Below are 14,819 nucleotides of genomic sequence, written 5' to 3'. Positions count from 1 at the left end.
AGTATAGAGCAATACAAGCCTTTCGCAAGAAATGAGAAAGATCTCAAATACACAGCCTAACCCTATACCTAAAGGAGCTGGAGAAAGAACAGCAAAGAAAGCCTAAACCCAGCTGGAGAAGGGAAATAATAAAGATCAGAGCAGAAATCCATGAAATAGAAACCAAAAGAACAGTAGAACAGATCAACAAAACTAGGAACTGGTTCATTGAAAGAATTAATAAGATTGATAAACCCCTGGCAGAGTTATCAAAAAGAAAAGGGAAAGGACCCAAATTAATAAAATCATGAATGAAAGAGGAGAGATCACAACCAATACCAAAGAAATACAAAAAATTTTAAGAACATATTATGGGCAACTATTTGCCAGCAAATTAGACAATCTGGAAGAAATGGATGCATTTCTAGAATGAATGAAACAAAATGAAACCAGAGAGGGAGACAAACCATAAGAGACTCTTAATCGTAGGAAACAACTGAGGATTGCTGGAGATGGCTGCGGGGAGGGCTGGGGTGGCTGGGTGGTGAGCATTGGGGAGGGTATGTGCTATGGTGAGTGCTGTGAATTGTGTAAGACTGATGAATCAAACATGTAACCCTGAAACAAAGAATATGGTATATGTTAATTTAAAAAAGAAAAAAAAAAAATAGAAGGTTCATCTAGATGGATATCAGCCCTTAGAGTGTGGACCACTTCCAGACTCCTGATAATCATGGATCCCCGTGACGTTTGGGTGGTTCTGCTAAATGAAAATGGCTAGTAGGACTCCCCTGGCTTGTTACAGGTCTACTGTGGGGTTAGCCAGATCTCTCACCCTTAGAGCTTTGATCAGTCCAGGCATTGCTGACTTCCTTAACCATTGCCACATGGGGCAGACTCCCTGTTGAGTTCATGGTAACCTGGAACAGTTTTGGGCCAAAGCCCATGAAACTGAAACTCTTACAAAGGCAAGAAATAAATACTGTTCACTTGGTCACTATTATTAGTTCTTTGCTTTATAGTCTTTCTTTATGTATTTATATTCATATATAAAAATTTTAAATTTATTTAAGCATTATTTGGAAACTCTCATCCTGTTTGTGAATTAAGTCCTTTGTTTTTTCTCTGATGTGACTACTCCCCAGAGACATAGGAACATGGGAAGGAAGCTAACATCTGTGGTAAAACAGAGGATCCAAATGGGGACAGTGTCACACATTTTCTTGCTGTTTAGCTGAAATTTTGCCTGTTCATCTGTCTACTTGCCACCTTATGCCACAAATACTTAAAGGCTACTGCTAAAGGAGAGGGTAGAGCTTTTCTGTGCTTTCTACTTGGGTATATTAAGCAGCTCTTTGCCTTGCCTTGTATTTATTTATTTTAAGCTTGACTATATCACTTTAGGGGCAAACTAATAAAAACCCTTCAGGTCAGAATCACAGCGAGTTATTTTCACCAGAATCCTGAATGAGGAGAAAAGCGAGGTTGCTGATAATCAGCATTATCAGCTGCTGTGTGTAAAATGTCCAAGGAGGGAAAGGGGCTGCAAAAGGGTGCTCAGAACATCCTTTTGAGTTTAGAATCCATCCACACTTTAGAGGTGTTTTGAGCAGAAAATTCTGTTGGTAATATGACGTAGAAAATTCTTTTTGATGTAGGAAATTTTTAAATTTTTAAAAAAATTTTTTAAAAATCAGAAATCAAAGAGTTCACCTTTCTCAAGTGTACAGGCCAGTGGCTTTTATATAGTCACAAGATGGAGCAGCCATCACCACTCTCTCACTCCAGAGCATCTTTATTACCCCAAAGAGAAACCCTCTGCCCATTAGCAATCACCCCCTATTCCCATCTCCCCCTCAGCCTCTGGAAACCACCATTCTACTTTCTGGCTCTGGGAATTGACCTCTCCCAGACATTTCATATGCATAGACTCACTCATACAATACATGCTTTTCTGTGATTGACTTCTCTCATGTAGCATCATGTTTTCACAGGTCATTCATGTTGTAGTAGGTATCAGTCCTTCATTCCTTTCTGTGGCTAAATAGTACTCCCTTGTACCGATACACCACATCTGGTTTATGCATCCCACGATTGATGGACATTCGGATGTTGGTACTTTTTCGATTGTTGTGAATAATGCTGCCAGGGATATTCATGTATTGGTTTTTTCGTGGCTCTATTTTCAGTTCCCTTGGGTATACACCTAGAGTGCAATTACTGATGTAAAATCTTGTTATTTTTCTATTAACAAGGACAATGCAGGGCGTCTGGCCCAACCCTTCATCCAGTGCAGGAATGAAAATGAGAATTTTCATGACAGAATATTACCCATCTGCCTCACCGTGCCATTTCAATTCTTTTACATAACCAGGACAGACGGCCGACAACTCCCTCTGCTCTGTTTCGCCGGCATCTGCTTTTGCAATTGCCACGGCAGCTGCAGGCCACGGAAGTCCACCAGGTGAGTAGAGTGGAGCAGCCACATCCAGACTGACAGGAATGCACACGAGGTCAGCGGCGCTCGCCTGCTGGGGTTGGGGAGACACTGCGCAGCTGGCTAAGAAGGCAGACTCCCGACTTCCGTTCTAAGTCAGTGTGTTGGACGGTCTTTCATTCACTTATTATTGATTTATGTACTAACTTATTTTAAATGTTGTTATTTGAGTATAGTTGACACCCAATTTTACACTAGTTTCAGGTGTGCAGCCTAGTAACATTCAGTACCTCTGTATGTTACGCTGTGCTCACCACAGATGTAGCTACCATATTGTTGAGTATATCCCTATGCTTTGCCTTTTATTCCCCCTGACTTATTCATTTCATAAGCAGAAGCCTGGATCTCCCACTCCCCTTCACCGATAGACTGTCTTTTAAGTAAGCGCCTTCAGGTAAGTCTTACACAGGGTGTTTTGTGTGTGGTGCTTTTAAGAACTTCTGTGTCACAGAAGGATGTGATATTTCTCCCATGTTGTTTTGTGGAGTTCTCTAACCTTTATAGCCAAATTATCAGGAACAAGTGTTTCCTTTATAATTGAGTACAATGGTAAAAGCATATGCAAGGTGATGGGGAAAACTTGTGGGGGGAAGGAGGATGGAGGGACTCCTGCTTAACATATCTGTATATGGTTTAAGCAGCCGTCTTGCTGTGATTGTCTTCACCTAAACTAACCCCATGGGTTCTGATCATCACGCTCTGTAGAACCATGAGTGAGGGTGTATTTTGTTTAGTAGCCATTGTTTACCTACCACAAAAGAGTCTTTTTCCAAAGCCTATGAATCTCTATTCAACAATAGTAACTAGTAAGTACTAGCTGTGTGAATTCTTTCTAAAGTGAAGTATGAATAAAGAGACATGTTCTAGAATGAACCTGAACTACCACAGTAAATCTATTTATTTCCTATCTGAATGGAAATCTTCGCAGATTAACGACATTCTACCTTCAGTATTTTGCCATACATGCTGCATTGGACATGGTCAGGAAAATTGGGGTTTTTTTTTGCTCTAACTCTTCTCAAAACCTCACCACCCCCAAATTCCCATCAATATAACACAAAACAGCCTATAATGGTAATAGCATTGATGTCTTGTCAACCCCGTTGACTTCTGTTGTCAACCCCATCCATAATAATGAACATCTCTGTGGTGAAATGACGGTGTCTTCACTATGCTCTCAGCAGGATTGGTTACCAACTATGATTTGTTGAGACCCTCTCCTCAGTTTTTTGTTGTCACAAGCTAGTTTCTGGAAAATGTAAGGTGCAGACCTTCCTCATAGGTTTTATTATGTAAATATGGTTCATGAGGGAAAAGAGTTCTTAATGTTAATTCCCCATGAGCATATTTCTGCATTTGCTGGAGGCTGGGGAGGGGAAGCGTCCTTCTTCTTCGTCTGGGATTGCAGCAAAGTTCTGAGGAGCTTTAGAGAATGGCATCTGGTTTTGGCTGGTGCATGCAAAATGGGCCAGAAGTCAAAGTGACCAAAACAGCCAAGTCTTCCACACCGTTGGAACACTGCCATTTTGGCTGCCTCTCTTCTTATGTCTTCCTTGCTACTTAAGTAGCGTTAGAAGGAAAGCTCCCTTCAGTGAGCTAGCTGAGGAGGGGTGGATGGTGATTGCCCGTAACCAGTGTGGCGAGGGGCAGGGTTACCCCATCCTGAGCAAGCACGCTGCTTCTTTACAACCACGCTGCTGGTGTTGCCTGGAATGTGGTCTGGTGCCACATGATTCCACACTGGACGGGATTGGATGTGGCAGTGGCTGTGGCCCTGCTGTAAGGGCAGCGGGTTGCACACGGGTCAGTTGCAGTGACTAGTGGTGGTAAGAGAAGGGGTTTCTTTTGGAGTGAGGGCCAGCATATTCCTGGGGCTCAGCCACTCTGTGGAGCTGTCCCCCCACAGGGATTCCTGGAGAACTGGACCTAAGAGCTGAGTACACAGGTGGCTGAGGAAGGTGGACTGGGAGCAGAAACAGGGAAGTGTGCAGAAGACGATCCGGAATTACTGGCCAGCCAGGGAGAGTAGGACCTCCCCTGGGAAGGGCTTGTTCCCAACAGGAAAGTGTTCAAGGGAAGAGAGGGCTAGATAGTGGTTAACTCCCACACCAGATTCTGTATCTACTTTCTGAACCAGGAATCGCTGACCCAGATTCACCCCAGAACCTAGGGAGTTGCCAAGGCAAACAGGAGGGAAGGTTGTGGAAGCAAGTGAACACCTCACACTTACATCAGCCTTTGCGGACCTCCCATCTGCTTGTAGGTCTGTGATGTGGTCCCACCTGGCAGAGCAGCTCTGCCGTGTCCCTGCCGCTGGCAGGAAGCAAGGAGGTACCTGGTTAGGCCATGTGGTGTGCGGATTGGGCTTCTATGTTTCAGGCTCTCTCCAGGTTCCCTCCTGCTTTAATCCCCTCCCACTTGCCTATTCCCACCCCTACTCTCACCCAAATGCACAGGAGTCTGGCAGCTCTGGGTTAGACCTGTCAATTAATGAGTATGTTTTCAAATATTTACTCTAGGCATTTGCATGTTAAGCCACTTTTCTTTAATTGTTGCTACTTTATTAAAAGGAATTTCAAATTTAGCAAGAAAGTGGATAGTTTTCTTTGTAGACCCAGACAGTTTGCCCCTGCTTGGCCCTGAAGGCGGAGAAAGCTGATTTTATTTGTGGAAGGTGGCCTGGGGATCCACTCCCCAGGGTCTGGGCCTGACTAATCTCCACATAACACTGGAAAAGCCTGGGTTTTCCGGGACTGTTTTCTTTTAGGACCTAGAGCCCAGCCCTTTCCAAAGATAGGCAAGTCTCTCCTTCTGCATCATGTTCCCCTCCCCTCTGTTGGAGGCTCCTCATTGTAGATGAAGGAAAGCTTAATTCTGTGGGTACGATTGCAACCCTAAAGCAATCCTTGTTAACTTCACAGTATGAAGATTCAGCAGTTTATTTAGTGTCTGCCTTCTGACTGGCAGCCAAGTTACACTGGGCCCACTTATGGTAGGATCCAGAATTTGGAGGCCTAACACACAATTGTCTCAAGGAAAAGAATACAAAAATCACAAATACAAACCCTCAGGATACCTCCCAGGACTTCGGAAGAAGTGAGAGGCCCTGAAGCTTGAGTGTCATTGGCTTCCTACTAAATAAGCTTATGAGTCCAGTCCAGATCATTCTTGGAATTGCAGCAGCTGTAGGAAATTTTTTTGGTGGGAGTGGGGGGTAGGACCATCATCAGTCAATCAAGTGCCCTTTCCTGTAGTGAGGCTTTAACTCTATGCAAGACCGAGATGCAGGACAATTTGCGTGTCGCTGCGCTGGTTGCAGTGTATTTTTAAGCATCTGCTCAAATATAGAAGCTCTGCACCAAAGTAGAATTTAAAACGTGTGCATTTCCAAGGGTTGCTGATACAGGGAATCTGCAGGTGCAGGTTGGATACAGTTGTGGTATGAATAGAAGTGCACAACCAGGGAATACACATATCAGGGCACATCGTGGTGCTTACTACACACCTGAAGCTCTGGGGTTAATTATAGACTTTATGAAGTGATCTAAAGTGAAATATGGAAGAGTGTGGTGGGTTATTTTTATGAGACTAGAAATCATGGCAATGGAGGTACTACGAACCACTCTTGATCATCTGTGAGCAGATGGTATGTTTTACCTTTCGACGCAAGTCAAGGTAAATTAACAAAATAGAGGAATGGTTGAATGTACTTAAGGGAAAGCTCAGGGCACAGTCGCAGTTGCTAAGGGAAATAGTGAGTTCTTTACCGGTAATTACTTGGTCCTTGAAAGTAGGTAATTCATAATCTGTTCTCATTTCTGTCAAACTGCTCAAGGCTGTGTAATCAGTAATAGATCTGAACTTGGTGTGAATTTGGCTTGGGTCAGTTTTTAAAAATCCTGGTACCTGGTCCTATCCCCAGAGATTCTGACTTGATTGGTCTGGGTACAACCTGGGTGTCAGGATTTTTTAAAGTTCCCCAGGAGTTCCCCAGAGTGGGGAGGCACACTGGGGAACTGCTGGATTATGGAAGAAGTTCTGTTTGTTCCTTCTTCTCTGGCTGCAGCATTCCCAGTTTATCTCCCCTGACGTCTCTGGACTACATTATTTTCTCCTTAGATAAGGCAGGAGTGGGAGAGACGCTCTTCCCCCAGCTTGGTAAGGCTTAGACAGCCCTTTTCCCTGGACAGTAGACCTTTTCATGGAGAAGGCTCTGAGCATATTTCACAACGGTGCTCTTGCCCCTTCCCTGCAGGAGCCAGAAGTAGTGTGGGGACCCCCTGAGAAGACAGTCTTCAGCAGTGCCCACGCTAACGCTGGTGCACACGCAGCCTGTAGCAGTTGGTCAAAATGACCATTTGGAGTGGCTGCCCCTTCCTGGCTCCAGCAACTTCTGCTCCCAATAAGCAGATATCAGCTGTGTCCCTTCAGATTTGGGGCTGGCCGTTTGTCCTGCAACCTCAACTTTCTGATGTGTCCAAGTCATTGATTTTCAGTTTGTCCACCTTTTATCTGTTATGAAGACAAATATGTCAGCTTCTAAGTTCTTTAAATGTCAGAGCTGAAGCTGGAAGTCTCCCTTGAAATTTTTATAGTGATTCTATTGATTCTCTAGGTCAGTTTGGGGAGAATTGTCAATCTTAATAATATTTGCTCTTTCCAGGCACCTGGGTGGCTCAGTGGTTTAGGCCTCTGCCTTCGGCCCAGGTCATGATCTCAGGGTCCTGAGTTCGAGCCCTAAATTGGGCTCTCTGCTCGGCGGGGAGCCTGCTTCCTCCTCCCTCTCTCGCTGCCTGCTTCTCTGCCTACTTGTGATCTCTGTCTGTCAAATAAATAAATAAATAAAATCTTTAAAAAAATAATATTTGCTCTTTTAATCTCTGAATGTGGAATGTCTTTTCATGTATTTAGATCTGTGCTCATCTCAGGAGTGTTTTTCATTTCTCAGCATATAAGTCTTACAATTGTTTCGTTGCATTTATTCCTAAATATAAATGACACTTTTCTTTGTTAGCCACCCCTGCCCCCTAGCTGGAGGTATCCTAGTTTGGGACATATTTTCCATTATTTTTTTTCCCAAAGTATAAAAAACATATTTTTCATTATTTCACCAAAAATAGAAAGTTTTGGGGAGAGAATGTGTCTAATTTATATTTTTAAGGAAAACATTATTATCACCATTATTAAAGAAAAATAAAGAGCTTTGGTAAATCAGATTTAAATTCACAATGATTCCAAGTCATTCATTCATTCATTCATTCCTTTATTCCCCAAGTCTTATTTTTAAACACACACACACACACTCTCTCTCTCTCTGCCTGGAATAAGAATTTTGGAACTGAGAATTTCCATCTTTAACTGTACCAGCCTGCAAAGCTGCTAAAATGTTCACGTCAGGTGGTCGCTGCATTCTTTTCCTAGGAAGGAGAGCCGCGGTAAGCTAGGTCACATAGAATACCTCCTCTGCTCATCAGATATCTTTCATATGCTTTCAAGCAGGCCCAGAGCCTTGTTCCAGCTGGCCTGGGCCCCCTCTCTCCTGACCATGTTGGATTGCCAAGTTCACTTTTTTTGTGTCGCCCTCTCCAGGAGACCCTTCTCCTCTATTACTGTCTCTCCTCGGCAGAGGTACAATGTAGTTGATTGTGTCTGTTCATATCTTTGATTCACTCACATTGCTTAATTGCTGCTTGATGGCCTTTAAGTCTCCTCCATTTTAGGGCCAGGCAGGTAACTGAAGGACGGGCTGGAGAGCTGATGCCGTGTGTAAAGGGGGCAGGTGCTACTCAGCTCCCCCTGATTTTGTCACGAGGGATTCCAAATGAGGGCCATCAGACCTGTCTTCTTTCTTTCTTTTCTTTTTAAAAGGAAAGCCAGAGAGCTGGATATTTATGTGAAATCTGGCTTTAAATGCTAGCAATGAATCCATACTCCGTAAAAAATACCATCCAGGTCAAACAAAATGCTTCTGAGGACCACATTTGGCCGTGAACCACCAGTGTGTGACCTCACGTGTCCTGCAATCACTTACATCCGGAGTTCAGGTTGATACAGATGAGACTTCTGGAGACAGGCTTACATCCTAGCAGTGGACTCCTGATCGCCGTAGTGCCCTCCCCCTGACTGTTTTCTATTCTTTCAGCCAAGCAGTTCTACAGGACGTCCATCTCTTCTCCACTTAACCACTTCTGCTTGCACTGGGTAGTCTTTTCTGAAAGATCTGGAGGCTGCCTCATCATCACCCCTTCACCGTGAAGGTAGTAGCAGGGACCATAGACTCTGAAGGAAGCAAGAGAGCCAGAGTGGTGAAAGGCCTGGCCCTGGTTCTTGCACTTACTGGGAATGAGGCTCACTCAGATCTGTCCACCAGCAAGTGCCTGCTCTCTTTGCCCCGATGGCACCTCTAATCCGACACCAACTTCAGAAAGAACAAGATCTTGGGAAACTGGAATTACTCAACGTCGTTACTGATGCTTGATGCTGTTCTTGTCTGCAACACCCATTTCCTCCCTGTTCTTCCCACCAATAGGTATTTCTTCCCACTTGGCATTCACCTGATGGTTACAGCAGCTGGTGCCCCCAGAGGGAGGAGCCCCGGTGAAATCAGTCATCCGTGGGCAGGTTCTTACTTGGCTAGCAGTTGGTATTGAGGATCTGTGATTTCTTTCACCGGACTGCAGAAATGAGGGCCTTGAGTACAATGATATGATTTGGTCCGAGGAAGCGTTTATCTCTGTATTGAGAATTGGATTAAATTTTCAGTAGGATATTGGTTACCATGAATTAAGTTAATGTCACATATACCCTGCTGTCTACAGTCTCTTTCAGGATTTGTGAGAACACTCAGCTCTGTTTAAGTAGCTTATCTATTTATTGAGTGAACTTGTAAGAAAGGCACAGAATGTGGGCTTTTTCCAATGTCTATTTTACAAGGTAAAACTGTTACTTCAGGCAGGAAGCACAAACTGATTTTCTGTTTCAAACTCAGAAAGTTAATACTGTGTAGATACATCATTGCAGTGATTCTCACTGGGATTTGGATGGGGTGGAATGAGAACAGTCATGGACGTCTTCAAAATGCCGTTATCCCCCTGAGGCTTCTGATCAGCTTCCTCCCAAAGCGACGCGCTCCAAAACAGAGAGATGTTATTGATGGAAGTGTGCTACAATGTGAATTGTGTGAAAATAGAAATAAGGCTAAGAATCACTGCTCCGCTTTCAGCCATCCTTGGAAAAACTGTGCTCACTTTCTCAGTTTAATTCTCTTATTTCCCAGTGTCCTATTACCTGGTAATCAGGACATCAAAGGAAAGAGGCTGTCTGTCTAACCCAAGCTAGCAACAGTGTTGAGAAGTCCAAGGTTAAAGTGCTGGCTGCATGTAGTGTTTCTCATTTGGGACTCTTACCATCTTTTAATTTTCCGTGCAATACCCCTTATCTTAGTTCTTACTTATCTCCCCCTTCCCTGTGTCCTGCTGTCTTTTTTCCTTGGTGGGTTCTCATCTCTTGGAGTTCTGCACTATTTCAAGGAGGTATGTCCTAGCGCCAGGACGGGCTGCATTCTTTGTAGAGCCCAGGGCAGTAAGAAAGTGCGGGTCCCCTTATTTTAAAAATTTCGAAGAATTTCAAGACAGTGACAGTTGAGCATTAAGTCAGGTGTGGGCCCTTCTAATCTTGGGACACAGTGTAATACAGGTTGCACACATGAGGCCAGCCCTGCATCTTGCAGCCTTGTCAGGAGTCTGATAGTTTTGTCATGCTCAGCTTATGCCCTTCAGTGCATTTCCAGGATTATATCCTGGTTCTGCAGAACTTTTCCATGGTGAGAAAGATGGTAATAGAAAACAATCTCATTTATTTTGCAGGTGAAAAATCTTAGGCTGGAGGAGACTAATTAGAAAGAGGGGAAAAATGGGAGGGGGGTTGCCTGTGTGGCTCAGTCAGTTAAGCAGCTGCTTTCAGCTTCGCTGATTTCAAGGTCCTGGGATCAAGCCCCACCTCTGGCTCCCTGCTCAGTGGAGAGTCTCTTTCTCCCTTTTCCGATGCTTCTCCCCCTGCGCATGCCCTCTCTCTCTCTCTCAAATAAATAAATAAAATCTTTAAAAAAGAGAGAGAAAAAAATCAACCTAGGACTCCTGATGCTCTGAAAAGACTACGTATTGTAAAATCCTAACATACTGTATTTTCAGCAGTGGAAGAACATAAGCTCTGATGAGTCGGAACTAATTTCACTAATGATGACTCCATGATCATAAAACAAAAATAATCCTCAAAAAACAATCATCCTCATATAAAAGACTAAGAAACTTTACGGTTTCCTGGACTTTTTGGGTTTTTGAACTTTTAGAATAAATGCAGTAAGGCAAATAAGCAATAATAGGCATGTCAACACTACAAAAAACTGGATATCGTTACTCTGTAAAGTTAAGAATAGTAAACAGCCCCAAGAATACGTAATGAAAAATGAAATTTCTCAGTGAATTTTCTACTGAGAGAAATACTTGGTGATACTGTTGTGTTTATGTGACATTGCCTCAGCTCTGCATTAAACAGGATGAGCTAAGCTTTTTTTAGTCACAACATTTCTCAAAGTAGTTTGTCAAAGATTAAGTGCGGTAGTAGAAGTAATCTGTAGAAATGTACTGCTTTAGGGGCACGTGGGTGGCTCAGTCGGTTAAGTGGCCGACTCTTGATTTCAGGTCAGGTCATGATCTCAGGGTTGTGGGATCAAGCCCTGTGGTGTGGTCCATGCCCAGTGGGGAGTCTGCTTGGAGATTCTCTCCCTCTGTCCCTCCCCAGTCTCTCTCTCTCTCTCTCAAGTAAATAAATTAATTTTAAAAATTTTAAAGGAAATGAACTACTTTTGCACAGTGATGCAAGTCAGCACAGGTAAACAGAATCTTAAAACTTCTAAAGTATATGGTAAATAAGGAAAGGGCTTTTCATCTGCCAGGAATATCCCCTGAGTACACAGGTCCTCCATGTGTCCTTAACTTTATGGAGCCAACAACGTCTGGTTCAGGTTGCTTCTCTTACCAGCATTCATAACCTGTGGCCTCACAAGTGCTAGGGAAGCCCTGAAGAGGCAACCTGACAGCATGTAATTAGCCTGTTTCATTGATTGTGAATACATCATAATTGTGGATGGCTTTTGCAGAGGATCTTCCAAAGTGACACCCACATCTTGTAAACCCCTATCTTATGCTGCCCTGTTGGGTATTTCCATGGACAAATTGAGTGGTTGCCCTTGTTATCAACATGACAATAGCAACAACAATAAGGTTATATAATTCTATCGGGTATACTATATACCAAGCACTATTCTAAACATTACATATGTTAACTGAGATAGGAAATAGTTACTAGTATTATATTCTCTTGCCATTAGAGGAAATTGGATACAGAGAGTTAAGCAAATTCTCTAAGGTCACATCAGTAGTAAGTGACAGCTTTGAATCCTGTCACCTAGCTAATGAACAGAGGATGTGCAGGAACTATTACCAGTCCAAACCTCTGCCTGGTGTTTGTAGCACAGGGCTGGAACTTCATTCTTTAGGTTTCTGCAATGCTGCCATTTTGTTTGGAGAAAGACATGAACGTTTCTCTTGAATGGTCTGGTGGTTTTAAAAATATGCCCCCAAATGCTTTCATACTCCTTCCTTAAAGAGGTGGAGATTGATTTCCTTTTCTTTTTATATGGGTGGCAATTAGTAACTTGCTTTTAACAAATAAAATTGAGCAAAAGTGATGGTGTATGACTTTGGCACCTAAGTCATCAAAAGGCACACTGGCCTCTGTCTTGGTCAGTCTCTCTCGGATCACTTGTTCTGGGGGAAACAAGCTTCCGTGTCCTGAGGAGAGGGCCATGAGGCTAATAAGAAACTAGAAAAGTAGGCCTCTGGCCAACAGCCTCATGGGTAAGCTCAGACATGGATTTTCCAGCTCTAGTCGAGCCTTCAGATGACTGTAACCCTTAGTGGGCCTCTGCATGCAACATCATGAGAAACCATGAGCCAGAGTCACCCTGCTGACCCACTTCCAAAACCTTGTCCTGAAGAAACTACGCGACCGGAAATATGTTTGGAGTCTCTAAGTTGTTGGGTAATTTGTTATGCAACGATAGATAACTACGACTGGTAATATCATGGTAGCCAATAAATCTTTAGCCAAATTACTCATAATCAAGTTGAGTTTTAGAAGCGTAGTTACATTTTGGAAAGAGAGACATGTCTGGACTATTTCGTGTGGGACAGAGCACGCTGGGCATATTCCCTACCAAATATTTTGACGTCGGGGACTGTATCTAAAATTAACATGTAGCTTAAATCTACCTTATATTTCAAGATCTCTAAAATGGTCTTTCTCTTCTCCCTTCACCTGTAGTGCTCTGAATTCAATAGACTGATTTTTCAGCTGTTTGAGAGCTGAGAGCAGTTTGATTTTAACAACTGTTGCTTAGCAATAGGAGCGAACTTAATGGCTCTTCTGCAAACTGAGAGGAGCCTCCCTGTGTAGCTATTGTCTGTCTGGAATGCTGAATTTAAAATTGTAATGATCATTTTAAGATGAAATTGAAGCTAGCCTTTGTGACACATTACACTTACCTTGGCATCTCAGCTACCCAGGGAATTACACTGTCCCAGTTTGAGGCCCCTCTGTGGGAGAGCCGGTCTCTTGGAATTATGGGGCATTTAGAAGTCTAAGATAAAGCTCTGAAAAAGCTAGCAAATTCCTCACTGGTAGGTGGTTTGTGTTCCCTGTGTAATAACTTTGGACCTTGATTCTGGACCAAAAACATGGCTCTTGAAATGCTGTGACTAGAAACTGGACCATTGATATTAAGGAAGGGACAATGCAGGGACGGGGTTTCCAGACAAATTTTGGGGAGGAGGAGAGGGTGGGAGTTCTAGTTGCAATGTTTTTACCACCCAGCCCTGATGGGAAAGGCTGCAGGAAATGTTAGCTGCTTTGAATTTTTAAACCAAAGGTCTAAGTCCAGTTGTTCATCGGAAAAGTTGGTATCAAGAATGCTTAAAAGCATTCTTTCCCAGGCTTTGGATTAAATGATGCACAACTTTATTTGATTTTGTTTCATCTTCTGTTAATTCTAGAGGTCTTTGTGTTGTACACCCAGTACCGTATCAGGTACTATGGAAAGATAAAAATGAAATATGAGGCATTGCCTCGTAAGAACTGACATAGGAAATGACAAACCACTTGAGGAGATGAGCTGAACAGGCCTAAAGTAAGTCTCAAGTGATCAAGCTGGAAATGACAGGCTACTGATAATAACCAGTATAATTATTGGCCCTGTTGTAAAACTCTGGACTTGAAAATGTCACATTAGCAAAATAACAAGGCTTCAGTGCATGACCCTTAAAGAAAAGGTTAATATAGTTTCAAAGTATTTCATGCATCCTTCTAATTAGTCAGCTTTCCCTGAAAATAGTGTTGTTGTTGTTATTGTTTTAACTCCGAGATGATGTTTTCCTCTGGATCTGCATTACTCTTTTGGGGTGCACGCTCCCTGGTGTGTGTGGTGTGTGATCGTCTTAGGAATCAGCTGGTGTTGGATTAAGCAGAGGCAGCTTCCGTCATACTGGACTAAATTAATATTGCCACGATTTCTGCACAGACAGCATAATGAGAAGTGATGAAAGACTTATACTGAAGCAAACGATATTTCAGTGCCTTCAAAAATCAGGAGCCACTCTGCTTGGCTGGGAGCCTGCTTCCTCCTCTCTCTCTCTCTCTGCCTGCCTCTCTGCCTACTTGTAATCTCTATCTGTCAAAAAAATAAATCTAAAAAAAAAAAAAAAAATCAGGAGCCATCAGTGGGTTAAAGCCTCTGCCTTCGGCTCAGGTCATGATCCCAGGGTCCTGGGATAGAGGCCCACATCGGGCTCTCTGCTCCGCAGGGAACCTGCTTCCTCCTCTCTCTCTGCCTGCCTCTCTGCCTAGTTGTGATTTCTCTCTGTCAAATTAATAAAATATTAAAAAAAAATCAGGAGCCATAAACCTACAGAAAAGTCCAAATAGACAAGTCGAAATAGAGTAAAACAGTAGTACTGTGATGTGGTGTGATGTGTGTGTGTGTGTGTGTGTGTGTGTGTGTTTTAAATAAATGTAACAAATCGTCATGGGGGGGGCTAACTGTCTCGTTCTTCAGATATTATTGGATCACCAGCTGTAAAAACCCCGACCGTACATGTTTCAATATGTTTTAGCATTTGAGTGGCAGCATTGTGTATAGGGAGGTGTTACCTCCCCATAAGCCTCCTCCTCTTTACAGTCTTTTCTTTGTCTTGCTTCTCATTTTCAAGATCCTGTACACAATTCAGAA

The 14,819-nt window shown here is 43.1% G+C and overlaps 1 protein-coding gene across 1 annotated transcript in view; it reads left to right on the top strand.

The window, feature by feature from the left end:
* The window catches only part of RASGRF2 (Ras protein specific guanine nucleotide releasing factor 2), a 257,001-nt gene that overhangs the window by 159,163 nt on the left and 83,019 nt on the right, over nt 1-14,819 (top strand). The window contains exon 17 of the mRNA XM_046000008.1: nt 2,354-2,443. Coding sequence (XP_045855964.1) covers nt 2,354-2,443 — 90 coding nt within the window. The remainder of the gene's footprint in view (nt 1-2,353; nt 2,444-14,819) is intronic.

Source organism: Meles meles, chromosome 3 (genome assembly GCF_922984935.1).
Source record: "Meles meles chromosome 3, mMelMel3.1 paternal haplotype, whole genome shotgun sequence".
Lineage (NCBI taxonomy): Eukaryota > Metazoa > Chordata > Mammalia > Carnivora > Mustelidae > Meles > Meles meles.
Note: the sequence above shows the minus strand (reverse complement) of the source record. Positions and strands in the feature narration are given on the sequence as shown.